At 47.8% G+C, this 27,147-nt stretch overlaps 1 protein-coding gene and 1 long non-coding RNA gene across 8 annotated transcripts in view; one reads left to right on the top strand and one right to left on the bottom strand.

Annotated features, from left to right (window-relative positions):
- The first annotated feature begins 963 nt into the window (after nucleotides 1–963).
- The window catches only part of NOP9 (NOP9 nucleolar protein), a 31,153-nt gene continuing 4,969 nt past the window's right edge, over nucleotides 964–27,147 (top strand). For 2 of the 7 annotated variants that reach the window (XM_083580844.1, XM_083580848.1), the window contains exons 1-8: nucleotides 964–1,383; nucleotides 2,420–2,850; nucleotides 7,992–8,399; nucleotides 9,495–9,620; nucleotides 10,843–10,984; nucleotides 18,627–18,816; nucleotides 25,137–25,277; nucleotides 26,003–26,149. In XM_083580844.1, coding sequence (XP_083436970.1) covers nucleotides 1,334–1,383; nucleotides 2,420–2,850; nucleotides 7,992–8,399; nucleotides 9,495–9,620; nucleotides 10,843–10,984; nucleotides 18,627–18,816; nucleotides 25,137–25,277; nucleotides 26,003–26,149 — 1,635 coding nt within the window. In that variant the 5' untranslated portion in view covers nucleotides 964–1,333. Of the gene's footprint in view, nucleotides 1,384–2,419; nucleotides 2,851–7,991; nucleotides 8,400–9,494; nucleotides 10,414–10,576; nucleotides 10,985–15,111; nucleotides 18,471–18,626; nucleotides 18,817–25,136; nucleotides 25,278–26,002; nucleotides 26,150–27,147 lie in introns of those variants that run through there. The other 5 variants (XM_083580845.1, XM_083580842.1, XM_083580846.1 and 2 more) reach the window with 5 other exon arrangements.
- Nucleotides 21,755–23,315, bottom strand: LOC310747037. The gene is made up of 3 exons (XR_014540861.1): nucleotides 22,894–23,315; nucleotides 22,528–22,658; nucleotides 21,755–21,815 (listed from the first exon to the last, which is right to left on the bottom strand). It is a non-coding gene; the product is annotated as an uncharacterized lncRNA (long non-coding RNA).

The raw sequence follows: 27,147 nt of genomic DNA, 5'->3' as shown, positions 1-27,147 counted from the left end.
GCACGTTGATTTTCTATGAATTTTATAAATTTTAGTCCCTTTTGACATTGACAATTGGAAATAAATTGATACATTGTAGCGAAGAAGAAGGTGAAGAAGACATGCCCCCCCCCTTTCCGTAACAATGTGATCTTTTGTATATCTTTTGATAAGCATTAATAAAAATATTTAAAAATAAGATGAGGACCTAGCAACTGCGAAGTGCCAGTGTGGTGTAGGGTTTAGAGTACCTGGGAGACCAGAGCTCAAATTGCCCACCTGGCCATCCTATCTTTACACCTGACATCCTATCTTTACAGCTGCATTATCAAAAATAAATATATATAAGAAAACACACACACACTGCCCAATTCAACCCTGAACGTGCTTACTCAGAAGCAAGCCACACACCCCAAGTTCAATGGGACTGACTCCCAGGGGAGCCAAAATCATAATTTACTATGTTTTAGTAAATTATTTTAATATGTTTTAAATACTTTTAAAAACTGTTTTGCTATTTACTATGCTTTAAACACTTTTTAAAACTATGTTTTGCTATTTATTATGTTTTAAACACTATTTTCCTCCATGCGTTGTATTTATGCTGGCTCTAAGGTACGTGTTGTTTATTTACTGCTCTTAGGTTTGCTTTGAGCTACTTTTGGAAAAGGGGAGGGGGAAAAAGTGACCCATAAGTTTAATAAATAAATATGAGGAAATAATGATTGACAGGTTCATTTCTCTTTGGGATGATGTCTGGCTGCGCGTGTGCTTGAGACAATCCTGCTATTTTTTTTTTTTAAAACGTATTTTAATTAAGAGATTTCTCGGGTTTATTTTGCCTTATTGTCTTTTTAACCGTCCCATCCCTCGCGCGCCGCTCCCGTCAATCAACACAGTGGGGCGGGGAAAAGGAAAAGAAAGCGCCTGGGAATCCCGTCATGGGGGGGGGGGCGAGGTTAAAAGCGACGCGCGGGGCATTCTGGGACGGGAGGCAGGCTCCCTCGCGCGGGGCATGCTGGGACGGAGCAGCCCTCCCTTCCTTCCTTCCTTCCTTCCCTCCCTTCCGGTTTCCTGCCCGCGTTGCATTGTGGGGCCGCGAGCTGGGGGGGGGCGGCCGGGTGGGGCGGCGCGCGGGGCATGCTGGGAGGCCGCTGCCAGGCGCCATGCGTCGTTTTTTGCCAGGCTCTGGTGTCCCCTCAGGAAGGAGGGCCGGCGGCGGGTGCTTGTTCCCCGCCGAGCCGCTGCCCACCTTTGCTGCTTAAAAACCCGGAGAAGGCGAGTCCTTGATCTTCCCATTATATCAATGCTGAATTGTTTTTAATTTTTTTATTAATTTTATTTTTTTTAAGTGATGGTTTTCTCCCTGAGTTTTCAGCTGCGTTGCAGTCAGAAGCTCAACAGGTGATGTTTACTGCGCTCCTAGGGTGGGATAGGGCGGTGGACTTTCCTTCCGTGGAGGTTTCTTCTTCTTCTTCTTCTAAATCACTTTTTATTAAGTTAAAAAAAAATTAAATATATACTTCCCAGGCAATAGCATTGGAGGCCTTTAAACAGAGGCTGGGTGGCCGCCTGTCATGTATGATCTAGTTGAGATTCCTGCATTGTGGGGGTGGGGTTGGACTGGATGACCCTCGGGGTCCCCTTCCGACTCCACGCAGTTCTGTGATTCTGCAATAGTCAAGCCATATCCACACCAGGCATTTAACCCTGAAACACTCATGGCTTCCCCCTCCCAAAGCATTCTGGGAGGTGTAGTTTGTCCAGGGAGCTGAACGTGGTTAGGAGGCCACTCTGTTGCTGGGAAACCCAGCCAGATGGGTGGGGTACAAATAATAAATAATAATTATTATTATAATGATTCCTGACCCGACCTGTCAAAGAGGGTTTGACTGTTAAACCCCCTCTGGAAAATGGTTTGCTCTCAGCACCCTCAACAAACTCCAGCTCCCAGGATCCTTTGGGAGAAGCCATGACTGCCTAAAGGGGTATCATAGTGCCTTAAATGTGTGGTGCGAATGTGACCTTAAAGGGACCCTGTGATGCAACAAGAGCACATGCCATTTTATTTCTTCTCTTCACCCTTACCAAATGTCTTTGGATCTGTTTTTTTTTTTAATTGAAACTTCTGAGATTTTAAAAAACCGATTTCATCTTCGCCGTTACGCTCCCTCTAAGAAACTCAAGAGCAGAATATGTGCTCTTTTTCTTCCTCTCACCCCATCTTCATCACAACCCTGTGAGGTAGGCTTTGGCTTAAGGCGAGAGATGGCCACATGGCGGACCTTTTCATTCCCCCTAGTCTTGATCTGACAGTTAACCACTAGGCCACACTTGCAATTCTTCTTTTTATCTTAACCAGGGTTTTAATTTGCACCTGATCTCCAAGCGTAGTAGATAAACCTCCCCAGTTAAATAACTGTTGATTTCCTGACTGCAGACAGGTTTGTGTGTTGAGACGCCCCTGCTCACCTGCAGCTATGGGGGTCCCTCCCCAGCCGCAAAAAGGAGCCCAGAAGAAGGAAGAGAGGAAACGAACCTTGCCTGCCTCCTCATCCAAGGAGGGGCGGCCCAAGGAAAACAAGAGAGAGCCTGCCTCCTTAACCCAGGAGGAGGCCCCCAAGGAAAAGAGAGAGCCTGCTTCCTCAACCCAGGAGGAGGCCCCCAAGGAGAAGAAGAGAGAGCCTGCTTCTTCAACCCAGGAGGGGCAGCCCAAGGAAAACAAGAGAGAGCCTACTTCCTCAACCCAGGAGGGGGGGCCCAAGGAAAGCAAGAGGGAACCGCTGCCCAAACTGGAGCCTGCGGCAGCTGAGTATTTCCGTCGGGCTCACGAGACATTGAAATCCGGGTTTGACTCTGATGAGGAGAAAGGTGAGATGTTTTGGGAGATGCAGGTTGGGTGTGATGATGGGGAAAGCAGGTGGAGACATGGTGGGGGTGTACGTATATGAAAAGGTAAAGGACCCCTGGACAGTCCAGTCGAATTTGACTGTGGCGTGTGCCACTCATCCCCGCTTTCAGGCCAAGGGAGCCGGCGTTTGTCTGCATACAGCTTTTCTGGGCCATGTGGCTAGTGTGACTGAACCACTTCTGGTGTGTGTTGGGTCTTATAAAGAGGTAAAGGACCTGGGTGGGTGTTCCTAAAGCTGCAGATGTTCATTAATAATAATAATAATAATAATAATAATAATAATAATAATAATAAATTTTATTTATACCCCGCCCTCCCCAGCCAAGGCCGGGCTCAGGGCGGCTAACAAGCAATAATAAAAACAAGTTGAATGATTACAACTTAAAAACAAAATTAAAGTACAACATTAGAATATTGAAACATTAAAATATTAAAATGTAGCCTCATCGCAGGAGGAGAAAGGAAAAGAAAAAAGAAAGAGAGGGAGGGAATCAAATTGGCTCCAAGCCAAAGACCAGGCGGAACAACTCTGTCTTACAGGCCCTGCGGAAAGAAATCAGATCCTGCAGGGCCCTGGTCTCATGAGGCAGAGCGTTCCACCAGGCCGGAGCCAGTGTTGAGAAGGCCCTGGCTCTGGTTGAAGCCAATCTGACTTCCTTAGGGCCCGGGACCACTAGGGTGTTGCTATTTATGGACCTTGAGGCTCTCCGTGGGGCATACCGGGAGAGGCGGTCCCGTAGGTACGAGGGTTATGTGAGCTAAGAGAGGCGTTGATGAGCAGCCATGTAAATTTTTTTTTTTTTTAAATAATTTTTATTAACTGGCCAATCACATCAAATTAAATCACATCACATAAATTCCAAATTACAAAGCCAAATTTTTAAATTTTGTTGGGGGAACCCATACTTCAAGATCCAAAGGGGGATTCAAATCATCTTCTTATTACTGCGTTAGTGTCCAAATCAGTCCCAATCAGTCCAGACAAAGTTCATAATTCTATCCAGTCTTATCTTGGTGTTTCCACATCATATCTTGTTCATAAAATTTCTCTTTTTCTTTTACGATCTCTTCTGTTAGTCTCCTTAAGCCGATAAGCAAATATAATAATCCTGTGTGAATTTCCCGTTCTTCCAATCTAAGTCCAGATGGTTTCCATATATCTCCTTCGTAGATAACATCACTCTTTCCATCATAAATCAGGCATTTTTTTCGCTCTTAAATCCCACAGAGGAGTTTATCCACGATATGTAAACAGCACTATTTCTCTCTTTCTCCTCCCAGACCCAAGAGCTCCAACAATGCCTCCCAAGATGGCGACGGCATTTTTAACTGCGTCATTCCAAAACTCTTAACTTTCCAGCTTCGTCTTGAAACATTGCTTTGGTTCGAAAGTTTATCTCCACACAGCCTTAAATCACAGCTTAAGTCCTTAAAGTTCTGACTTATTAGGGGAGGGGATTCTTGTTAAGTCACGTAAAAAGGAATGGAAGGTTTTTCCCCCCTCAGTCATTTGCAATACCATATCTTGTCGTATCTTCTCATATTTTATTCTTGCCTTGTTGTCAGAGATCTCTTCTGTCAGCAGTCTTTACTCCCCCTTTTTCCTTGAAGTATGTGCAATTTATCTCGTCCAAATTGTTTCTTTTGAAGATTCTTGCAAACTAGAGGCGCGGATCAGAGACGGCGTCAAGGAGTGCCGGAATCCCACAGGAGGGCTTTGTGCCTAGTGCCCCCACCCCCACAAATTCGGGGGTGGTATAGGGCACAGCAGGCAAGGGCCGTCCCCCACACAATCCTGGGGGGGTTAAGGAGGCTAATTACCCCCATCATAGCCTCCAAATTACCTCGTGAGGGTCGGAGAGATGTTATTGTCAGCCATCTTCCGATGCGCCAGAGCAGCCATGTAAATAAGCCCACACAAGTTGCTAGTCCTCAACGTTTATTTTGCTAACCTGCTAAAATTCTAGTATTTTTCATTCTGCCTGCAGCAGAGGGGTTTCCTTTCCACTGTGGCTAGCATGGAAATCCAGGCCCCTTAGCTTCTTAGAAGTCTTGTTAAAAGTACTCCAGTACTACTATTTTTATTGCCATGGATTCATTCATCGCCGCCTAAACTACCATCTCAAGATGGCTTGTATATAAGATAACTAACAACACAAAGCCAACAGATATAACAAATGAGAATAAAACCACTCGTGGGGAAGACAAATTTATCCAGCTGAGCAGGCCTGCCCGAACAAGACTGTCTTCGGTAGTTTCTGGAAAGTGCAGGCAGTGAGGGCCTGTCATATCTCAACAGGAATGTAGTTCTGCTAGTCACTGTCCCTCAGGCCTAACCTACCTCACAGGGTTGTTTTGGAGATCAAATCAATTAGGGGGCAGCTTTCTATGTCACTTTGAGCTCCTTGGAGAAATGGTGGGCAGAAAAAACAACCCCTGTGTGAGAAGATGAGTAGCTCAAGCCCACCCAGCAGGCTTCATGGCTGACGGGATATTTCAGTTTGGGTCTACAGTTGTACCTTGGATCCCGAACACCTTGGTACTCGGACATTTTGGCCCCTGAACGCTGCAAACCCGGAAGTGAGTGTTCTGGTTTGTGAACGTTATTTGGAACCCGAACGTCCGACGGGGCTTCCGCAGCTTCTGATTGGATGCAAGAGCTGCTTCCTGCAGCCAAACAGAAGCCACACTTTGGTTTCCAAACATTTGGGAAGTCAAACGGACTTCCAGAACGGATTGCATTTGACTTCCGAGGTACCACTGTGCTTGATTTTTAAGTGCAGTGCTTCTGCGTCATTGTATCAAACACAGCTGCCAATTCCATTTATTCCTTCTGGCAGATCAGGCCCAACCCAGAGACCAGGAGTGGGGAACTCAAGACACGGGGGCCAAATGTGGCCCTGCAGCCCTCTCTGTCTGGCCCTTGGCTTTCCCCCCAGGGCATATCCCTCTCTGAGCCTGCTCCACTCTCTCCTTGAGTGTCCTTCAGCTCTTATTTTCTAGGAAAATAGAGAAGGGCGTGTGGCAGCTAGCCTTGCTCTACAAACATAAACGGTGATAACCATTGCTCTGCCGACATTTCCCTTTGGCCCCGCCCACCGCCCGCAAGTGGCCCTCAAAAGGTTGCTCAGAAGGGAGAGTGGCCCCCAGAGTGAAAAATATTACTATTTCTCTTCTTTTTCTTTAATAATAATAATTTATTTATACCTCACCCACCTGGCTGGGTCTCCTCAGCCACTCTGGGCAGCTCTCAGCAGGCTATGAAAAACACGATAAAATTCCAAACATTAAAAACTTCCCTAATCAGGGCTGCCTTCAGATGTCTTCTAAAAGTCAGACAGTTGCTTATCTCCTTGACATCTGATGGGAGGGCATTCCACAGGGTGGGATCCACTACCGAGAAGGCCCTGTGCCTGGTTCCCTGTAACCTCACTTTTCGTAGGGAGGGAACCGCCAGAAGGCCCTCGGAGCTGGACCTCAGTGTCCGGGCTAAACGATGGGGGTGGAGACGATTCCTTCAGGTATACTGGGTCAAGGTCGTTTAGGGCTTTCAAGGTCAGCACCAACACTTTGAATTGTGCTTGGAAACGTACTGGGGGCCAATGTAGGTCTTTCAGGACTGGTGTTATGTGGTCTTGGTGGCCGCTCCCAGTCAGCAGTCTGGCTGCCACATTCTGGATTAGTTGTAGTTTCTGGGTCACCTTCAAAGGTAGCCCCACGTAGAGCGCATTGCAGTAGTCCAAGTGGGAGATAACTAGAGCATGCACCACTCTGGCCAGACAGTCTGCGGGCAGGGAGGGTCTCATCCTGCATACCAGACGGAGCTGGTAGACAGCTGCCCTGGACACAGAATTGACCTGCGCCTCCATGGACAGCTGAGGGTCCAAAATGACTCCCAGGCTGCGCACCTGGTCCTTCAGGGATACAGTTACCCCATTCAGGACCAGGGAGTCCCTCACACCCACCTGCCCCCTGTCCCCTTAAAACAGTATTTCCTTTGATAAGGCAATTTCTGCCCCTGCAGCTATGTACCATCCATAGCATCTTCAAAGAGCGAGCTCTGTTGCCATAGAGACAAATGGCTTGGCTTTCTTCTGTATCACCCTGCTGAATGCCACCTCATCCCAGAATGGAAGGCTGGTGCCCTCCATTGCACTACAACTCCCATCAGCCCCAGCTAGTGCACACTGGGGGGGGGCTGATGGGAGTTGTAGTCCGAAACGCCTGATGACGGCTGGGTTGAAATAATTTCTGAAGGTCAGAGTAGCGGAACAGGCTCCTTTAGAAGGAGGTGGGCTTACCTTCACGGAGGCTGGGTGGCCAGGCGGGGAGGGTCATCTGATGGGAGGGCGTTCCACATGGTGGGCACCACCACTGATAAGGCCCTGTGCCTGGTTCCCTGCAACCTCACTTCTCACAGGGAGGAAACCGCCAGAAAGCCCTTGGAGCTGGACCTCAGCGTCAGGGCCGAACAATGGTGATGGAGACGCTCCTTCAGGTATACAGGACTGGGGGCCAATGTAGGTCTTTCAAGGTCAGCACCAAAACTTTGAATTGTGCTCAGAAACATACTGGGGGCCAATGTAGGTCTTTCAGGACCGGTGTTATATGGTCTCGGCAGCCACTCCCAGTCCCTAGTCTAGCTGCCGCATTCTGGATTAGTTGTAGTTTCCAGGTCAGCTTCAAAGGTAGCCCCACGTAGAGCGCATTGCAGTAGTCCAAGCGGGAGATAACCAGAGCATGCACCACTCTGGCCAGACAGCCTGTGGGCAGGGAGGGTCTCATCCTGCGTACCAGATGGAGCTGATAAACAGCTGCCTTGGACACAGAATTGACCTGCGCCTCCATGGACAGCTGTGAGTCCAAAATGACTCCCAGGCTGCGCACCTGGTCCTTTGGGGGCACAGTTCCCCAATTCAGGACCAGGGAGTCCCCCCCACCCGCCTGCCCCCTGTCCCCTTAAAACAGTACTTGCACTACTCTGGCAAGACAGTCTGCGGGCAGGGAGGGTCTCATCCTGTGTACCAGATGGAGCTGGCAGACAGCTGCCCCGGACACAGAACTGACGTGACGTTCTCTTGCCTTTCTCCCCGCCCCCCAGCCCTCTTTGTCAGCAACGTCCTGGTGGAGGCAGAAGCCGTGGCCCTCCCTCTGGCCCTGGACACAGCCGGCTCTCTGCTCCTCCAGGCCCTCCTCCCTTCCGCCTCTGCGCCCAGCCTGAGCCGCCTGCTGCGGGCCTTCCTTCCCGCTCTGCGCCTGGCCGCCTGCCATCCCTGCGGGGCTCACATCCTGGAGGCCGCCCTGCTCAGAGCCCCGGTCCTGATTTCGGAGGGAGCAGAGGATGCTGAGGAGCTGGAGGACCAGGTCCTGGAGCTGGCGAGGGCCGTGCAGGAGGAGCTGCCAACCTTTGCCCTGGACACCCACGCCAGCTTCGTGGTGCGGACGCTGCTGCAGGTGCTCGGAGGGGTCCGGGTCAGGTCGGACGGGGGACGGGGACTCCCAGTGTCAGGTCAGTGTGGCTCGTTATCTATTTTATCTGTTAATTTTATATCCCACCCTTCACCCGAAGATCGCGGGGCGGTTTGCAGCACAAAAATGCAAAATATGCAATGTAATAACAAAGCAAAACAAACCCTCCGAAAAATCAATGCCATTTTTAAAATTTTGTTTTATAATGCATATAAAACGGATAGAGAAATTAAAGCAACAGATGGAAATGAAAACTTTTTCTTTTAAACCCCCCACTCTTTTGACACATTTTTGTTTCAGCAAGCCTCCCCAGCTGAAGCGAGTTTTTGTCTGTTTTCAGTCTATTGTTTTAGCTTTTCTAAAGTATTAAATTATAGTTTTAAATTTCATCGTTTTATCTTTGTAAAGACGGCTGTGAGGTTGGTTGTTGTTTTTTTTTTCAGTCAAGTGGTGTCAAAGTTTTATGAGATGAATAAAGATAACTAAAACCAGCATAGGCATATAAAATAAGCACAGTTACATGGGGTAATTAGCAAATCATGAAATAATGAAAAAAGTGGGACTTAAAGAATGTTAACATTATTTCATTGTCAAACGTGGTTCAAAGTCTGCCAGGCTTGTGACAATTGGTTGACTTAAAAATTATGGTTCCGATATATTTGTTATGGCAAATCATGTAAAATTATGTGTAATTTTCACCATTATAGCTATATCCCAGAGTGAGTGGTGCCAAACATGCGGTGTAAGATTTTGGGGCTGCTTTCCGCCGAGTTGCAATAATTATTTGAGCTCCCAAGATCGTGCGTAAGGCCGGTTCTTTTGACAATATATCTACATTTGTATCATCGAAAATATTCATTCATTAGCATTTGATTTTGGACAGCAAACAGTCTTTTTTTTTAGCGGCGTGCATCATTTCTGTCAACATTAAATTCCAGAGAAAATGCATTTCCACCATAAATTAGAATATGTGCTAAGTTTATCACAAGCCTTCCAGCAATGATATAGGGGAGCACGTTTGCAACATTTGGAAAGGAGTGCTGAGAGGGTGTTTTAATATCAACTATCTTCCTTCCCCTGCCAATTTTTTCCCCTCTCTCATGAACATTTCTCTCTTTCTCTCTCCTCCCTCCAGGGTCTTCTTTCTCCAGGGCCAAAAAGGCTAAACTGGAGAGCGATGGGCCTTCGGAATTTGAGGTCCCAGAAACCTTCCAGTCCCTCCTGGGCGAATTCAAAGGGAGCTTTCAGGAGCACATTCCAAGTGAGGCTGCGCCGCCTGCTGCCAATGCGAATCCAGCTCAGCCCAGGGACTCCTGGAGGGAGGAGGGGCTGTTGGATCTGACGGACACTTCCATCAGCTTTAGGAAATGGGGGGGCGGGCGTGTCTTGGGGAGGTACAGTGGACTGTACCACTTCCATGCTGTGGATGGGGTCTGTGTGGAATTCTCCGTTTTTCCAAAAAGAAGTTTTTTATTATAGGTTTTCTTGTGTTACGAAACAAACAAATAAGCAAAGGAAAGTACAATTGGGGCAAAGGAGAGGGGAGAGAGCGATGAGGGGCTGTTGTTCTTCATTCTGTTGCCTGTCGTCTAGAACCTGATCGTCAAGTTGGAAGGGGCCCCTGAGGGTTATCCAGTCCAACCCCCTGCAATGCGATGCAGGAATCTTGGCTAGATCATACATGACAAGCAGCCAAAAAACCCACAAGGGAAGAGAGCCCGTGCCTGGTTTCCGATTGCAGGATTGAAAACGCAAAAGGGCGTTCCAAAATGTGATTCCCCCCCCCCTTTCTCGCCTTCCGTCCCCAACTTGCTTTGTGAAGTCATTTTGAGTCTGTTCCACGGCTGTGGGCCTCTTTTTGCCTTATTATGGTCTGCATGCATAGATCAGAGTGCAAAACCTTGGTCTTAAAAGATGAGACCCCGGATTACGTTTGCAAAAATGAACAGACGTGTTTGAGGGAGCTGAAGAACGTTGGCGTGAGATGGGCTGTACTCTTATACGATGTAGCTTTGCCTTTTGCTCTGTTGGGGCATCTATCTAGTTGCATTGCAGTTATTACTATTCTCATTTACCGTATTTTTTGCTCTATAAGACTCACTTTTTCCCTCCTAAAAAGTAAGGGGAAATGTGTATGCGTCTTATGGCGCGAATGCAGGCTGCGCAACTATCCCAGAAGCCAGAACAGCAAGAGGGGTTGCTGCTTTCACTGCGCAGCGATCCCTCTTGCTGTTCTGGCTTCTGAGATTCAGAATATTTTTTTTCTTGTTTTCCTCCTCCAAAAACTAGGTGCGTCTTGTGGCCTGGTGCGTCTTATAGAGCGAGAAATACAGTAGTACTTTTCATCCTGCTCTTCTTACTCGTTGTAACAAGGGACACGGATGTCAGGTGTGGGTGACGGGTGGCGCCCCCACCTGCAGTATCTCCTTGCTAAAGTTTAGCATCTAAACGTCTCCCTTCGAAATCTTTATTTTCCTCCCCAGGTTTCATCACCAACAAGTATTTCAGCCTCTGCCTCCAGGTGGCGCTGGAGGTCTTGCACCGGAAGCTGCCAGCAGACTGCTCAGAGCTGTGCCACTCCATGATTGGCTACTTGAGCTCCCGCAATGTGTCTCCTGGGCAGAGGTAAGTGCTCTGATTGGCCGCGGGCGGTGGGGGCGGTGATGGTGGGAGGAGACTTGGAAGCTGCTGCTGCTGTTCCTTTTTAAAGAGATTTCTATTAGATTTTCATAACTTTAACCAATGAATTTCAAATCTGTTATACATTTCTCTTATAATTTGACTTCCTACCTTGCCGTCCATGCTGTTTTTATACCCATCCCTTTGGTATTCCTCATAATATTCTGCATTTCATTTAATATCCTCTAGTTCATATATCTTCCCGTTGCTAAAATTTCAAATCCTGCCTGTGATTTTGTTTGGAAGCTGCCGCTGCTGTTCTGGGTGGATTTAGAACACAGAATAATAGAATTACAGAATAGTAGACTTGGAAGGGGCGCAAGGATCATCTAGTCCAACCCCTAACAATGCAGGCATCTCACCCCGTAGCCCCCCTTCCAATTTGAAACCATACCGGGCCCTGCTTAGTTCTGCAAACGTGTGAGCAGTTTTATTGCTGCACCCACTAGATAATAAAGATAATTTCATTATTTATACCCTGCCCATTGGCTGGTTTGGAGTGGAGCTGTCCTGCCTTCTAGCAAACCTGCGGGGACTCCATTTAAAAAGAAGTAAACTTATAGGGGCATGTTGTGATTGTCCAGATTGCAACTACGAAATATTACCCACCAGCACCTCCTGTTGTTCGCTGTTGGTTCTCTGGGCAGTGTGGTGTAGTGGTTAGAAGGCCTTGCCCTCTATATCTCCCAAAACTGGTTTGAAGTCCGCATTGGGATAACGGTTTCGTGATATTGGACCTGGCGATATATCGCCAGTCACGATGTGTGTGCGCTCTGCAAAAATCGCAATGCGGGAAAGCCAGCCAACACTTCTCTCGATTCCTGCAGCCCCTGCTAACTCTTCTGGCTCTGTTCTCCCCTGCCTCCTGCAGGGGACAGCGAACCACAAGAGCAGGCGCTGACAAAAGCAGCTGCTGCATGAGGTTCTTGCTTTAAGTACAGTGGTACCTTGGTTCTCAAACTTAATCCGTTGAGGAAGTCTGTTCCAAAACCAAAGTGTTCCAAAACCAAGGCGCGCTTTCCCATAGAAAGTAATGCAAAACGGATTAATCTGTTCCAGGCTTTTAAAAAAGCAACCCCTGAAACAGCAATTTAACATGAATTTTACTATCTTAACGAGACCATCGTTCCATAAAATGAACGCACGAAACAATGTACAGTGGTACCTCCGGATGCGAACGGGATCCGTTCCAGAGTGCTTGCGGGTTGCGATTCGCCGCTTCTGCACATGCACGTGACGTCATTTTGAGCGTATGCGCATGCGTGAGCGGTGAAACCCGGAAGTCACGCGTTCCGTCACTTCCGGGTCGCTGCGGAGGGCAACCCGAAAACGCTCAACCTGAAGCAACTTCAACCCGAGGTATGACTGTACTGCGGTCACACAATCAATCAGTCAGTAGCTGAACTGGGTTCCACATAGTCACACAAAAAATAGCCACGAAAACGCAAAATGAATAGCGAAAACAGACAGACCTCAGCGTAACACTCAAAACGGAAGTGTGGCACTCAAATTGGAAGCGTAACACTCAAAACAGAGCACGTTTGGCTTCCAAAAAAAGTCTGCAAACCGGAACACTTACTTCTGGGCTTGCAGTGTTTGGGTTCCAAGTTGTTTGAGAACCAAGGCGTTTGAGAACCAAGGGTCCACTGTATAGGATAGGCGCCAATCTGGTAGGTAGTTGAGGGAAATGCCAGTTGATTTGGCTCCAGGCTTCTTGCTGGGGTTCCCGTTCCCCCTTCCTTTCTCCCGTGAAAAAAATAAACTGGTGTTATCTGCTTCTGAGTTAAACAAAAACCCATGCCCTGTTGTTTAAGCCTCTTTCCTCCCTTCTTCCCTCTTGTATATGTGTGCCTTTGTCTCCCTGTGCTAACGCTTTTCCCTTCTGCATTTGTTTTTGTGTGTATTTGTCTATGTGTTGGTCCTCTTCCTTGTCTCTCTCTTCCTTTGTGAGCCTGTGTGGAATTGCCTGTCTCCCTCCCCATTTTCTCCTCCTTACCCTTCATCTCTCCCCAATTTCCCCTTCACCCAGTGCCAGATTTACGTATAAGCTAAACAAGCTATAGCTTAGGGCCTCACTCTCTTGGGGCCCCCCCAAAAAAAATTAAAGGGGGAAAAAAATGGATGTACACTTCCAAAATATAAGATAAAAAACAATTAAAGTAAAACCTACATACAGCAACAGTGTTTTGTGTTGTGTAGGCTCCTATGATGTAAGCCAGGCATAGGCAAACTCAGCCCTCCAGATGTTTTGGGACTACAACTCCCATCATCCCTAGCTCACAGGACCAGTGATCAGGGATGATGGGAGTTGTAGTCCCAAAACATCTGGAGGGCCGAGTTTGCCTATGCCTGATGTAAGTCATGGGCCCCGCCTGCTAGCCTGCTCCCTAAAATATCACTGCTTTGCTCCTTTCTATATATAGGGTGCCTACATTCTGCAAATGGCTTGAGATACCTATGAGGTCCATAAATTACCATATAGCATATATTCAGCACAAAAAAACAGCGACAATTTGTTGTTGACAAAGGACAGCTGGACATATAAAGGGCCCCGTTACCTTCAGTAGCGTAGGGCCTCATCAAACCTAAATCCGGCCCTGCCCTCACCCATTTGCTTTCTCACCCATTTGTTCCCACAACCCTATACTTTTGTTGTTGCTGTTATCATCCCATTTTTCTTCTTTTCCACCCCCACCGGCAAAAATGAAAAGGGGGGGGGGAGTGTTCTTATTTTTATTTTCTGGTCGTGTTTACGTTGTTGGTTCCCCTTAAACAGCTTCCCCCCCATATTAAAAAGGCAGGTTTTATGGTTATTCATATTTAAAGGAGGCTATCTCTTGGCTTCCTTGCCCTCCCTCCTTCTCCCCCTTTGATAAAAAGGGAGAGATTGGTGGGGCGAGGGTTTTTTGGGGGCCTTCTGTGTCACGATAGGGGGAGATGGAGGGGGGAAGAAGGTTGAACTGGCTGCCTTATGCTGAAATGGGAGGCTGGGTAGTTGAGAGGCGAGAACGATATGGAAGGTGTTTGTTGGTAAGCAGTGGGAGCAAATGCATGTCTTCTCAGAAGCAAGCCCTGCTAAATTCAATGGGGCTTACTCCTGGGAAAGTAGAAGTAGATTTAGTTGAACATAGTGGGACTTGCTCACTTGGTCTTCTTAGTGGGGAACAGGGTGGATTTGATTTAAATCAAATCGATTTAAATAACTAGTCAGTAAGACTTGATTTACATCATTTTTTTTATTTTATTTTTTACTGAATGGTTCATTCTTGCTGGTATCATCTTAATATTTACAACCAGAGGAAAGTTTCATTTTTGGAATATTAAATTTTCAGAGTAGTTTTTACAGTTACATAAAAAATCACTGATCTGGTTATACTGTCAGAAATACACAGACCGATAATTATGAGATTATTGTGAGGTTTAATAAGTTAACCGTTTATATTTGGACAACTGTTCCGCTGTACTTTATTGGAAGGAGAAAAATAAATAGATAATCATTTCCTTAATAACAGTTTAAACCATTTATTTAACTAAAACAATAACATTGTAGCCTATGTATCCATGTTTGTTAACTGATGTGGTTAAACAGTTTTTTTAAAAAATTGACTGAGAAGACATGCATGAAAAACTTTTTAAAAATCCTTATTTCCTGATGAATGTATTGCCTTTGTACTCTAATGTAACTTAATTGGAAAACTATCTTTAGCAAGATTTTTTCCTTCAAAAGCATTTTGTTTAAAAAATTCAATTTTAATTTTAAAAAAATCTAATAAATAATAATAATAATCCGATTTTTAAAAAAATAATAATTGATTTTTATCCACCCTGGTGGGGAAGCAGATGCAACTTGACACTAGTAAATTACTAATTGTTAATCACATGCAAGTTTAACATTTTTACTAAATCGACCACTTTCATAAATTTTAAATTTGCCCCCTAAACCGCACAGAACATTAAGATATTCTCCATAAAACCTTCAGTGGTGCTGTTGAAGCGTGCTATCGTTGAGTTAATTTTCATAGAATTATGTGCGTCGAGTTTAGATTTTTTACTTTTGTTCAATATTTTCCCAGATTAATTGCGTTCACTATGACTCATCGCCGTACTTTGGAACGCCCCGAATACCACCATCTGGTAGGCAAGCCCAAAACCAAAAGTCCCGTTTGGATGCATTTTGGCTTGCCTGCTGACGAAAGTGACCGCGTGGTGGTTCATAATATCGCCATTTGTAAAATATGTTTGCATTCCGTATCGGTGAAGGGCGGAAACACCACCAATCTCACTAGCCACCTCAAGCTGCACCACCCCCAGAAATTTAAGGAGCTGCCTTCTTCTTCGGCGGGCGTTTCTGATCATTCATGTAACAATGCTGATGACCCTCCGGCTGCTACAGCGGCAGCGGTCAGCGCCTCCGAGCCTGCCAAAACCGCCGCGGAAATTCCTAGGAAACGGCAAAAAACGCTGTTGGATTTTCAGCCGCTCAGTTTTGAGACCCCCCGATCTTGTAGCCAGGCCATCACGGAATACCTGGCTACGTGCATGCAGTCTTACAACATAGTAGACCACCCTAAATTTATCCAAATGGTCAACACCCTGAACCCAAGGTACCAATTGCCCAGCAGAAAATACTTTGCAACCAAAGGCGTTCCGACGCTGTACAATGACACGGTGGAGAAAATGAGGAGGGAAATCGGTCGGGTGAAGGAGAGCGAGCTGGTCATCACTACCGATTGCTGGACGTCGGTAGGAGGCACCCCGTTCTTAGCCGTGACGGTCCATTTCATTTCCGACGAGTGGAAGCTGATCAACGCTTTCTTGGGCTGCAAGCACTTTCTGAAGGACCACACCTCCGACAACCTCTGCGAGATGCTGGCCGACACCTTGTCGGAGTGGGACATTGACGTGAAGAACATCTTTTGCAGCACGACGGACGATAACGGCGCCATTCTGAAAGCCGTCAAGCAGCTGGGCTTGGAGTACATCTCTTGCTTTGCCCAGAACATCAACACCGGCGTCGGCCGAGCTTTGAACCTGACGCCGCTGAGGAGGGCGATCGTCCGGCTGAAAAGCTTGCAGAACACCATTTGCCACAGCTGGAAGATGAGACGAGACCTGGGCAAAGCCCAGGAGCTGCTTCAGATGGAGAAAGTGAGTCTGCCCAGTGCTTGCCCCACGAAATGGTGGAGCGTGCTTAAGCTCTGCCGGAGGTTTCTCGAAAACCAGCTCCCGGTTTGCAAGATGCTGATGGATTACCCGTCCAAAAAGCATTTGATGCTGGAAGGGTGCGACGTCTCGGCTGTGCAGGACTTTGTCTCTGCAGCTACCCTCCTGGAAGACATCACGACGACTCTCAGCGGGAGCAGCTGCGTCACGGCCTCCTCCGTTCTTCCTCTCTACAGGCAAATTAAGAAGCGTCTCCAGCCCGAGGAGGGAGACAGCACGCTCTTGCAGGACATCAAACAAGAGATTTTGGGCGCGCTGTCGGAAAAGTACGAAAACGGGCCCATGGTGACCACTTTGGGCCTGGCCTCGTTGTGCGATCCCAGGTTCCGCCTGCGTTTTTTGGAGTCCCCAGAGGTTGTCAGGCAGGAGGCCATACAAAAGATGGCCGACTTGCACGCCGGCAGCCTGTCTGAGGAGCCAGACTCTCAGCCTGATACACCCAAAAAGGAAGGATTGGCGAAAATTTTCGATTTGGAGGAAGAGGAGGACCTTTCGGGCGATGGATTTGAACCGCTGTCCGTCTTGAAAGCCGAAAAAGAGCTGAAAGGCTACATGGCAATGCCCAGAGTGAACTTTGATGATTCCCCACTGATGTGGTGGAAGACGAATGAGGCGTTCTTCCCAATGTTGAAGGTGCTTGCCAAGAGGTTTTTGGCCATTCCGGGGACGAGTGTGTCTTCCGAAAGTGTGTTCAGCTCGGCTGGCAACGTTCTCCAGAAACAGAAGGCGTCTCTCTTGCCGGAGAACGCTGAAATGCAAATCTTCCTGGCGAAAAATATAAATTTCGTTTGACAAGGTTTTCCACCCCCCCCCTGTTAAAATTTATCCAGGTTTACGAAAGAAAACGAACAAAACAGTCAAATAACTGGTGTTGGGGGCTGTATATGCACATTCAGCTAAAACTCTATACTTGAAATACCTAAAAGTGTGACGCAGAATTGGCTTTTTTTTCCTTGTTCAGCAATGTAATTGAATTGTTAGGGAGCGTTTTCTCACCTTGCCTTTGATATCTATGCTGCTAACTCTTTAATTTTAGAGAAAATGTGCTGGTTAAAAAAATTATCAGTGCTGTGAAATAACTGTTGTAACAGTATGCTAAAGGTAAGTAAAACTGTATGCATTTTAGACCCCTAAATAGCCGCAGTTGCCAGGACATTCCCCTGTTTGCCTTGACAAAGCTCCATCCTTCTTTCAGCCATCATGATATACAGTGGTACCTCGGGTTACAGACATTTCAGGTTACAGCTTCCGCTAACCCAGAAATAGTGCTTCAGGTTAAGAACTTTGCTTCAGGATGAGAACAGAAATCGTGCTCCGGCAGCACAGCGGCAGCGGGAGGCCCCATTACCTAAAGTGGTGCTTCAGGTTAAGAACAGTTTCAGGTTAAAAACGGACCTCCAGAACGAATTAAGCACTTAAACCAAGGTACCACTGTATCGGTATATTGCGATGTTTCGCTGGTGATACGTCACAGTGTTGAAAACCAGGTATTGGCCAGCCCTACCTAGGAGCTCATCACTCTCCCTTAGCCTAACCTACCTCACGGATTATTGTGATTATAAAATAGGAGAAAGGGTGAAGGATGCAGGTTGCAGCCTGGCAGAAATGGTTTGGTTTCTTTTGAGTGACATTGACAGCTTCCTAACACACACACACACACACACACACACACACACACACATATAGTGGCGCTCTATGCACCGACTAAAAAAAATCCAGGAAAAGGAAGTTAGGAAAAACCTTTTTAAATTGTTTCAGAGGTTTAATCTGAAATTAGGATGGATTTAAGCTGGTTGGGGTCTCTGATATCTTCTCTCTTCCATCGTGGATGTCAGCTTCCATATGCATGTTGTGGGTTATTAATGCTGTTGCTGCAAGTTTGTCACGGCCTTCCGCTAGAACAATGAACTTCAAAACTAAACTGTATCTTTTTTCAGGGACTGCTAAAAGCGTGTCTTGTTCAGGCAACCCTTCCCAGATAATGTAGGATGCCGACACTGTGTTTTAATCTGGTTCTTCAGCTTGTGGTTGACTTCCAGTTACTTTTGAAAGTTTTGTAGCTTTTGAATTTCCTTGTTTTTTTTCTGTAAACCACTATGAGTTTGTTTGTTTTTTAAAAAAACAACAACCAAGCTGTGTATATATATAATTTTATCAAATAAATAAATAAATTCCAATGGGGAACAAATAAAACCAACAAATAAATTTACCCCTTCTCCTGTCTTGCCTCCTTTTTACTGGCTCTGGGGGCCTAGAGGGTGGGCTTTGGGACTTTCCAAGGTGTGGGGGGGATGGGGACGTGGTTAAAGAAGCAACATGAACTCGCCTGGGACTTCTCTGACCGGGGGCCATCTTTCTCTCTCAGCCCCCTCCTGGTGTTTCTGAAGGACGCCACTTGCAGCCGGGTGCTGGACAAGGTCCTGGAAGTGTCTGACCGGAAAGCCTTGCTCTCCTTCTATAAGGCCCACATGAAAGGCCAGCTTCACGTCCTGGCAGCCCACAAGGTGGCCAACTACACCTTGCAGCAGCTCATCCAGTCAGCCTCCAGGAAATTGGTGAGTGACAGCCCTTGCAGCCACCATGGGGGGGACTGATCGAAACTGTGGCAGCCGTCAACATGCAGACCAGCAGGAAGATTTGCCCTTGGTGCGTATGTGTGTGTTTGGTTGGGGATATTTGCAACATCCTGTTGGGAGTTTTTCTAGGCAACCCAAAACCTTTCCAAGTATAGCGGTACCTTGGTTCTCGAACAAATCGGCTCCCGAACGCTGCAAACCTGGAAGCGAGTGTTCCGGTTTGCGAATGTTTTCCGGAAGCCGAACGTCCGACGCGGCTTCCGATTGAGTGCAGGAAGCTCCTGCAGCCAATTGAAAGCCGCACCTTGGTTTTCGAACCATTTCAGGAGTCGAATGGACTCCCGGACTGGATTAAGCTTGATGGTACCACTGTACCAGGCCCCGTTGTAGCAAAGTAAACACATGGCTTCCAAGCGCTTAGGAGTCCCAAGTCTAGCACGGAGTGTAAGAAACAAATTCCAGGAAACGTTTGAATACAGACAGAAATATTTCCCCTCATTCTTAAGCGTAGGTCACAGACTGTACATAAATCAATCGGAGTCCTGATAAGAGGTTCAACTTAAAAGCTTCGGGCTCGGCCCAAAAGCTGCCAGACTCTCTTTCTTCATATCTTCACAGTACAATAGCAGAGTTCGGACTAAACATCTCTCTCTGTCCAGTTCGGAAACTGTGTGTGTTTAGAAAGCATTCTTCAGAGTGTCCTTTCACCTGCTGTAAGCAAACCGGCTTGGCGCTGCTTCTGGAAACTTCACACAGTTTAACGTACACAGGCTGTCATTTCTGAGAATGAATGACGCTCGTCCCAACATGTTTCCCCTACAGAAAACCACAAACGTGCAAGGTTACATTGGGGGCTTACTAGTTTAGGGTTGTAGCAACCTTTCTGAGTCCATGGTTCATTTGACCACCAACCACATTGTTTCTGCAGCTCCCCTGCGGAAGCCACTTACACTGGGATCAAGTTACACGTCAGTGGAGTATTTCCCTGTTCCGCCCTGCCCCTTTTCAACTGGAACCTGAGCGATGCTGCTGCTGTGCGGGGCTGAGCCGACAAACGCCACATTGCAGCCCCAGCCTGCCTTGGCTGAAATTGGTGTGCGCTAGGGGTGTGGGGTGGAGAGGGCAAAACGAGATTAAGATCTGAAGCAGAACTACTTGGTATCGCAGGGAAGAAAAGCGAAAAGCACAGAACATGCAGATACGGTCAACCTAGCGGCAGCTAGACTGGTGGCTGGGAGTGGCCGCTGGGACCACATAACACCAGTCCTGAGAGATCTGCATTGGCTCCCAGTACGTTTCCGAGCACAATTCAAAGTGTTGGTGCTGACCTTGAAAGCCCGAAACAGCCTCAGTCCTGTATACCTGAAGGAGCGTCTCCACCCCCATCATTCAGCCCGGACACTGAGATCCAGTGCCAAGGGCCTTCTAGCGGTTCCCTCACTGTGAGAAGTGAGGTTACAGGGAACCAGGCAGAGGGCCTTCTCGGTAGTGGCGCCCACCCTGTGGAACGCCCTCCCTTCAGATGTGAAGGAATTAAGCAGCTATCTTCTTTTTAAAAGACATCTGAAGGCAGCCCTGTTTAGGGAAGTTTTTAATATTTAATGCTGTATTGTTTTTAACACTTGATTTGAAGCCGCCCAGAGTGGCTGGGGAAACTCAGCCAGATGGGCAGGGTATAAATAATAAATTATTATTATTATTATTATTATTATTATTATTATTATTATTATTATTTCCTGCAACCTCCTCCCTGTCCCCATAAAGCTGGGTGACTGTTAAGGAGAAGGGGAGGGGGTTGCCTAGGAAGAACTGGGGAGAGGCATGTCAGGGGTAGAAGGGAGAGAGAAACACGGAAGACGCTCCTCACTTTCAGGGTTATTTTTAAATCCCTCCATGTAGAGCACATACATCCATCAAACTCCTTTGCTATTTTTTTTGCATTTCTCAAGCCCTCTGTGTAACACTAAGGAACTGTTAGCTACTGAAGCTGGGGAAGATTTTAAGAAGATGAATCAGTCAGGCAAAACTCTTTCCCCACTGTTTTTTTTTTTGCCACTGTTAATGAAAGGGGAAGCCCCCTCAAGTCACCTCAGGGTGCCACGGCACGCTGGTTGAAAACCAATGGTTTTGAGGAAATGTGAGTAAAAAGGAACACAAGTAAGATGGCATCTCCTCAGTTTTGTGGGTACCACGTCCCCGGGGTGCTGCACACATGCAGGAAGTCACACATAGTGGGGAAATACCATCTAAGAAGCCTTTAAACACCCTCTAAACCTCTGGAGCCCCTTTTAAAAACCAGAAGTTCTTTCTCCTTTCTCAAACTCCAACTCTTCACAGGCCTCAAAGCTCTGTGGTGCAGAAGCCCCTGGGATCACTTGCTGTTTCCCTGCTCTTTCTGCGCAATTTTTTTTGCAGTTTTCCACTCCTTTTGGACCGTTTTTGCCACCCTTGTATCTTTTTGCAGTTTAAATGCATTTATTTCACCATTTCCCGGTGCTGTGCATATATATAATAATACATAATAATTTATTATTTATACCCCACCCATCTGGCTGGGCTTCCCCAGCCACTCTGGGCGGCCTCCAACAAAATATTAAAATACAGTAATGCATCAAACATTAAAAGCTTCCCTAAACAGGGTTGCCTTCAGATATCTTCTACTCAGTCATGTGCAAGGCTAATGGGTGTAAGTGGGGAGATGCCTGTATAAAATTATGTGTGGCATGGAAAAAGCAGAGAGAGATGTTTTTCTCCCTTGCACTTGACACTGGACCACAGTTTCACCAAACTTGGGTCTTCGGCTGTTTTTGGACTACATTTCCCATCATCCCTGACTTGCTTGCTACCTAGGGATGATGGGAGTTGTATTCCAAAAACAGCCAGAGACCCAAGTTTGGGAAACCGGGGCTAGACATTCAACAAAGAGGAATATTGGGAGAATTCTGGTCGGGCAAAAGAGAGGACTTCTTCACACCGCACTTACCGTATTTTTCGCACCATAGGACGCACTTTTCCCCTCCTAAACAGCAAGGGAAAATGTGTGTGCGTCCTATGGAGCGAATGCAGGGGGGAGGCAGGTGGGAAAAGCCCCCAAGAGCTGCACACAAGCTCCGTGCGCTCTTGCGGGCTTTTCCACAGGAGGGAGAAGGGACTGACTGGCCGCATCAGTCCCTTCTCCCACCTCCCAGAAAAGCCAGGAGAAGCCGCGATCTCTTTAAAGGAGTTGCGCGGCTTCTGCCGGTTTTGCGGGAGGTGGGTGAATCCCCCCACCTCCCAGGAAAGCCCTGCACAGCGTCTCCCGGCAAGGAGAGGCTGCACGGGGCTATGGAGTCTTTAGCCCCACGCAGCCTCTCCCGGGAGGGAGAGGCTGCGTGGGGCTAAAGGGGAAGCCAAAACAGCGAGCGGGATCCATTCCGCTTGCTGCTTTGGCTTGCTCCATAGCTGCGCGCAACCCCTCCGGCAAGGAGAGGCTGCACGGGGCTAAAGGGGAAGCCAAAACAGCGAGCGGGATCCATCCTGCTCGCTGCCTTGGCTTGTGCCATAGCCGCGCGCAACCCCTCCGGCAAGGAGAGGTTGTGTGCAGCCTGTACGCTGCTCTTTGGGGCTGGGGGGGATTTTTTTTTCTTGATTCCCCCCCCTAAAAACTGGGTGCGCCCTATGGTCCGGTGCGCCCTATGGTGCAAAAAATACGGTAGTTAAACTACGGAACTTGAAAGGAGGATCGGAGAAGAAGGCTTAACCATGGCTACTAGTCAGGGTCTGAAATCCCCTGGGCGCATTTTGCTACTGGCACAGGTCCAGTCGCAGCTACGTGGAGATTTCTGGGTACAATGGTACCTCGGGTTACATACGCTTCAGGTTACATACACTTCAGGTTACAGACTCATAAATAGTACCTCAGGTTAAGAAATTTGCTTCAGGATGAGAACAGAAATTGTGCTCCAGCAGAGCGGCAGCAGCAGCAGGCCCCATTAGCTAAAGTGGTGCTTCAGGTTAAGAACAGTTTCAGGTTAAGAACAGACCTCCGGAACGAATTAAGTACTTAACCCGAGGTACCACTGTACTGGGTTGGCGATGGATATCTCCCATTGGGCCAGCCAACTGGTGCACAGCAAAAGACACATGTATTTCTGCGCTGTCGCAGGGATCAGGTATACTGGGCCGAGGCCCCTTAGGGCTTTAAAGGTCAGCACCAACACTTAAATTGTGCTTGGAAACGTACCAGGAGCCAATGTATCCTCTTGGCGGCCGCTCCCAGTCACCAGTCTAGCTGCTGCAGTCTGGATTAGTTGCAGTTTCCAGGTCACCTTCAAAGGCAGCCCCACACAGAGCGCATTAAATTAGGTAAAGGGTAAAGGGACCCCTGACCATTAGGTCCAGTTGTGGCCGACTCTGGGGTTGTGGCGCTCATCTTGCTTTATTGGCCAATGGAGCCGGCGTACAGCTTCCGGGTCATGTGGCCAGCATGACTAAGCCGCTTCTGGCAAACCAGAGCAGCGCACGGAAATGCTGTTTTCCTTCCCGCCGGAGTGGTACCTATTTATCTACTTGTGCTTTCGAACTGCTAGGTTGGCAGGAGCAGGGACCGAGCAACGGGAGCTCACCCCGTTGTGGGGATTCAAACCACCGACCTTCTGATCGGCAAGTCCTAGGCTCTGTGGTTTAACCCACAGCGCCACCCACGTCCCTATGCATTAAATTAGCTGGCTTCAAATCCCTCTTGATGTCATTGAGAGGAATTGCTACGACGCTGAAACTGGATGAGAAATGAAGATTAAAAACTGGGAGATTGAGAGGGGAAGGGTGGTCAGCCTCTGAAATAAAAACACATCTCCCTTACGCAAAAGGCGTTGGGGAGAAGGCAGTCTACAACTGCCAGCCCTCAGGTTTCCAATCTCCCTCATTGGACTCCTTTTCCTTGGAGGTTTTACAGCAGAGGTTGGAGAGCTGCCTGCCAGGGATTCCTTAGCTTACTTTGCAGCGGGTTGGACTAGATGACCCTTGGGTGTCCCTTCCAACATTACAATTCTGCGATTTCTATGGGGAAAGTGCCCTTGTATATTGACCCTGACCCAGATTACTGGGCAGATTGCCCCAATGAAACCTGTAGATGAAGGCCTGTATCAGAAACGTGGCCAGATTCACTTCCGTTGGCTCTGCCAGGAATGATAGGGGTTGTAGTTGAACATGGCCAAAGGTTCTCCATCCCTGGCCTAGATGAGTAGAACGCAATACCAGAAAAGTCTAGCTCCTGGATCAGGCCAAAGGGCCATCTAGTTTAGCATCCTCTTCTCGCAGTGGTCAGCCAAAGGGAAGCCCAGAGGGCAACAGCACTCTCCCCAGCTGCCCTTCCCAGCAGACACACTGTCTCCATAGCCTTTATGAATACCAGCCACAGGTAGCCTTATCCCCCATGAATTCCTCTGATCTTGTGGCCGTGAGTTCCACAGTCTGCAGCTTTGCATCCTTCGAAGAAGCACTCAAAATTCAGCTTCACAGGATGCTTGCGGCTCCCCACATTACGAGAGAGCAGGAAAAACCTCTACAGTGGTACCTTGGTTCTCAAACTTAATCCGTTCCGGAAGTCCGTTCCAAAACCGAAGCGTTCCAAAACCAAGGTGCGCTTTCCCATAGAAAGTAATGCAAAACGGATTCATCCGTTCCAGACTTTTAAAAACAACCCCTAAAACAGCAATTTAACATGAGTTTTACCATCTAACGAGACCACTGAGCCTTAAAATGAAAGCAATGATCAATGTACCGTACTATAAAATAAATAAGACAGTATCGTAGATGATAAAAAATTAAATTATTCCCGCCCCCCCTTACCTGCACTGAGGATAGTCGTCGTTCGGATGGGCGGCTTTCATCCATTTACGTAGTCACACAATCAATGAATCAGTAGCTGAACTGGGTTCCACACAGTCACAAAAACAAAGGAACCAAAAAAGCCACAAAAACGCAAATTAAATAGCAAAAACAAAAGCGCCAAACCTAATCGGTTCCGGGAGTCCATTTGACTTCCAAAATGTTTGAAAACCAAGGCGCAGCTTCTGAATGTTCGAAAACCAGAACGCTTACTTCTGGGTTTTCGGCGTTTGGGAACGAAGGCGTTTGAGAACCAAGATACCGCTGTATCAACTTCCTTGGCGCCATGCACAATTTTTCTATGCTTCGATTTAGTCTCTTGTTTCCTGCCTTCCCTCTGAAGCCCCAAACATTGCTCCCGTTTCTTGGAAATGCTTTGTCTCTCCCCCCACTGAGGATGCCTGACTCTTCCTGCCCCATCTCTCTTCCAGCTGGGAAAAATCCTTGAGGAGCTGGGCCCCGGCGTGGAAGAGATCTTGGCCTGTGAGCACTTGGGGCTGATCACAGCGCTTCTGGCAGCCTGCAGAAAACACGGTTCTCACCAGCAGGAGGTGCTGCAACTCCTCATGGAGGTAAGAACCTTCCGTCCCTCCTCCCCTCCATCCGAAACCCGCATCTTCTTGCTGCGTCTGATATGGCCTCTGTTTCCTCCTCTGCTCCTCTCAGGTGTGGGAATGTTCAGGGATGCAGGAGAGGATATATTGTTTGATTATCGCCTTTCCAACTTGTGTTAACAAGTTCACAATTTTAGCAGAGTCACATTCCCTTTTTTTAAACTCAGCGGATGCGTTTGCTCAGGCTCACTAAAGCCACTATAATAACTGTTCTGGTATTTCCCCCATATTCCCTCATAATAAGACACAACACAGTCTTCTATAAAAGTATAAAAAGAGTTTACTCGCATTCAGTTCACAATCGGATCCCAGAAGGCAGACTTAGCTTATAAAAGTAACATACACCTGCAACCTATCTCATAAGGAGACAGTCCCTTTGTCCTCTCTTGGCTGGAAGCCAAGAGAGCATCTTCGGCTAAGCAGATCTTTGGCTAAGCAGATGTTGCTTCTTCGTTGCATGTAGTAAAAGAGGGAGAGATGGCTGCCCTGCCCTGTGCTTTTGTTGTTACCTGCACAGGTGAGGCCACGCCCACCTCTAGTCACATGCAGAGGAAGTCTGTCCCAGCCCAGAAGGAAACAGGAAGTTTACCTGCTGGCTGGACAAACATTCCTCCCCATGTGTAAACATGTTCACTCTAGGAATGTTGTACTTGACTGCTCTTGTGTTTCACATCCTGCATCAGGCCTTCCATTGCTGGGAGCCCCCGGCCCGCCAGACGACCTGCGTCCCCCTCATTGCTTCCGTCTTGGCCTACGAGGTGTATTATGGCGAAGAGGAAGACGAGGAGAACACCCTGCAGGAGGAGGAAGAGGGTCCGTCTCAGCAACAGGTGGGGAAAAGGAGATCTACAGCCCTGATCTGGCCACAGTGATCCACGCGATGGTCACCTCCAGGCTTGACTACTGTAATTCGCTCTACGCGGGGCTGCCCTTGAAGCTGACCCAGAAACTCCAGCGGGTGCAGAATGCCGCAGTGAGGCTCCTTACGGGGTCCTTTCCGCGTGATCACATTCATCCAGTGCTTTAACAACTGCACTGGCTCCCGGTGGAGTACAGGATCAGGCTTAAGGTGCTGGTTTTGACCTTTAAAGCCCTATGCGGCCCAGGACCCACTTACCTACGGGACCGCCTCTCCTGGTATGCCCTGCAGAGGACCTGAAGGTGCACAAATAACAACACTTTGGAGGTTCCGAGCCTCAAGGAGGTTAGATTGGTTTCAGCTAGGGCCAGGGCCTTTTCAGCACTGGCCCCGACGTGGTGGAACGCTCTGTCACAAGAGACTAGGGCCCTGCGGGACTTGACATCTTTCTGCAGGGCCTGCAAGACAGAGCTGTTCCGCCTGGCCTTTGGTTTGGACTCGGTCAGACCCTTATGTCTTCCCTCCTCTTATGGTCTTTATTTATCAGCTACTTTAAAATGAAGCTGCATTTTAATTGGCATTTAAACCTGTATTTTAAATTGGTATTTTTCTCTCTCTCTCCCCCCCCCCCACTGTGGGAACAGGATGCTGGGCTAGGTGGGCCATTGAGGTCCCGCTCCGAGGGCCTTTTGGTGGTTCCCTCCCTGGGAGAAGCCAAGTTAGAGGGAACCAGGCAGAGGGCCTTCTCGGTGGTGGCACCCGCCCTGTGGAATGCCCTCCCACCAGATGTCAAAAAGAAAAACAACTATCTGACTTTTAGAAGACATCTGAAGGCAGCCCTGTTTAGGGAAGCTTTTAATGTTCAATAGGTTATTGTATTTTAGTGTTTTGTTGGAAGCCGCCCAGAGTGGCTGGGGAAACCCAGCCAGATGGGTGGGGTATAAATAATAAATTATTATTATTATTATT

This window comes from Podarcis filfolensis, assembly GCF_964270895.1.
Source record: "Podarcis filfolensis genome assembly, chromosome: 13".
Taxonomy (NCBI): domain Eukaryota; kingdom Metazoa; phylum Chordata; class Lepidosauria; order Squamata; family Lacertidae; genus Podarcis; species Podarcis filfolensis.
Note: the sequence above shows the minus strand (reverse complement) of the source record. Positions and strands in the feature narration are given on the sequence as shown.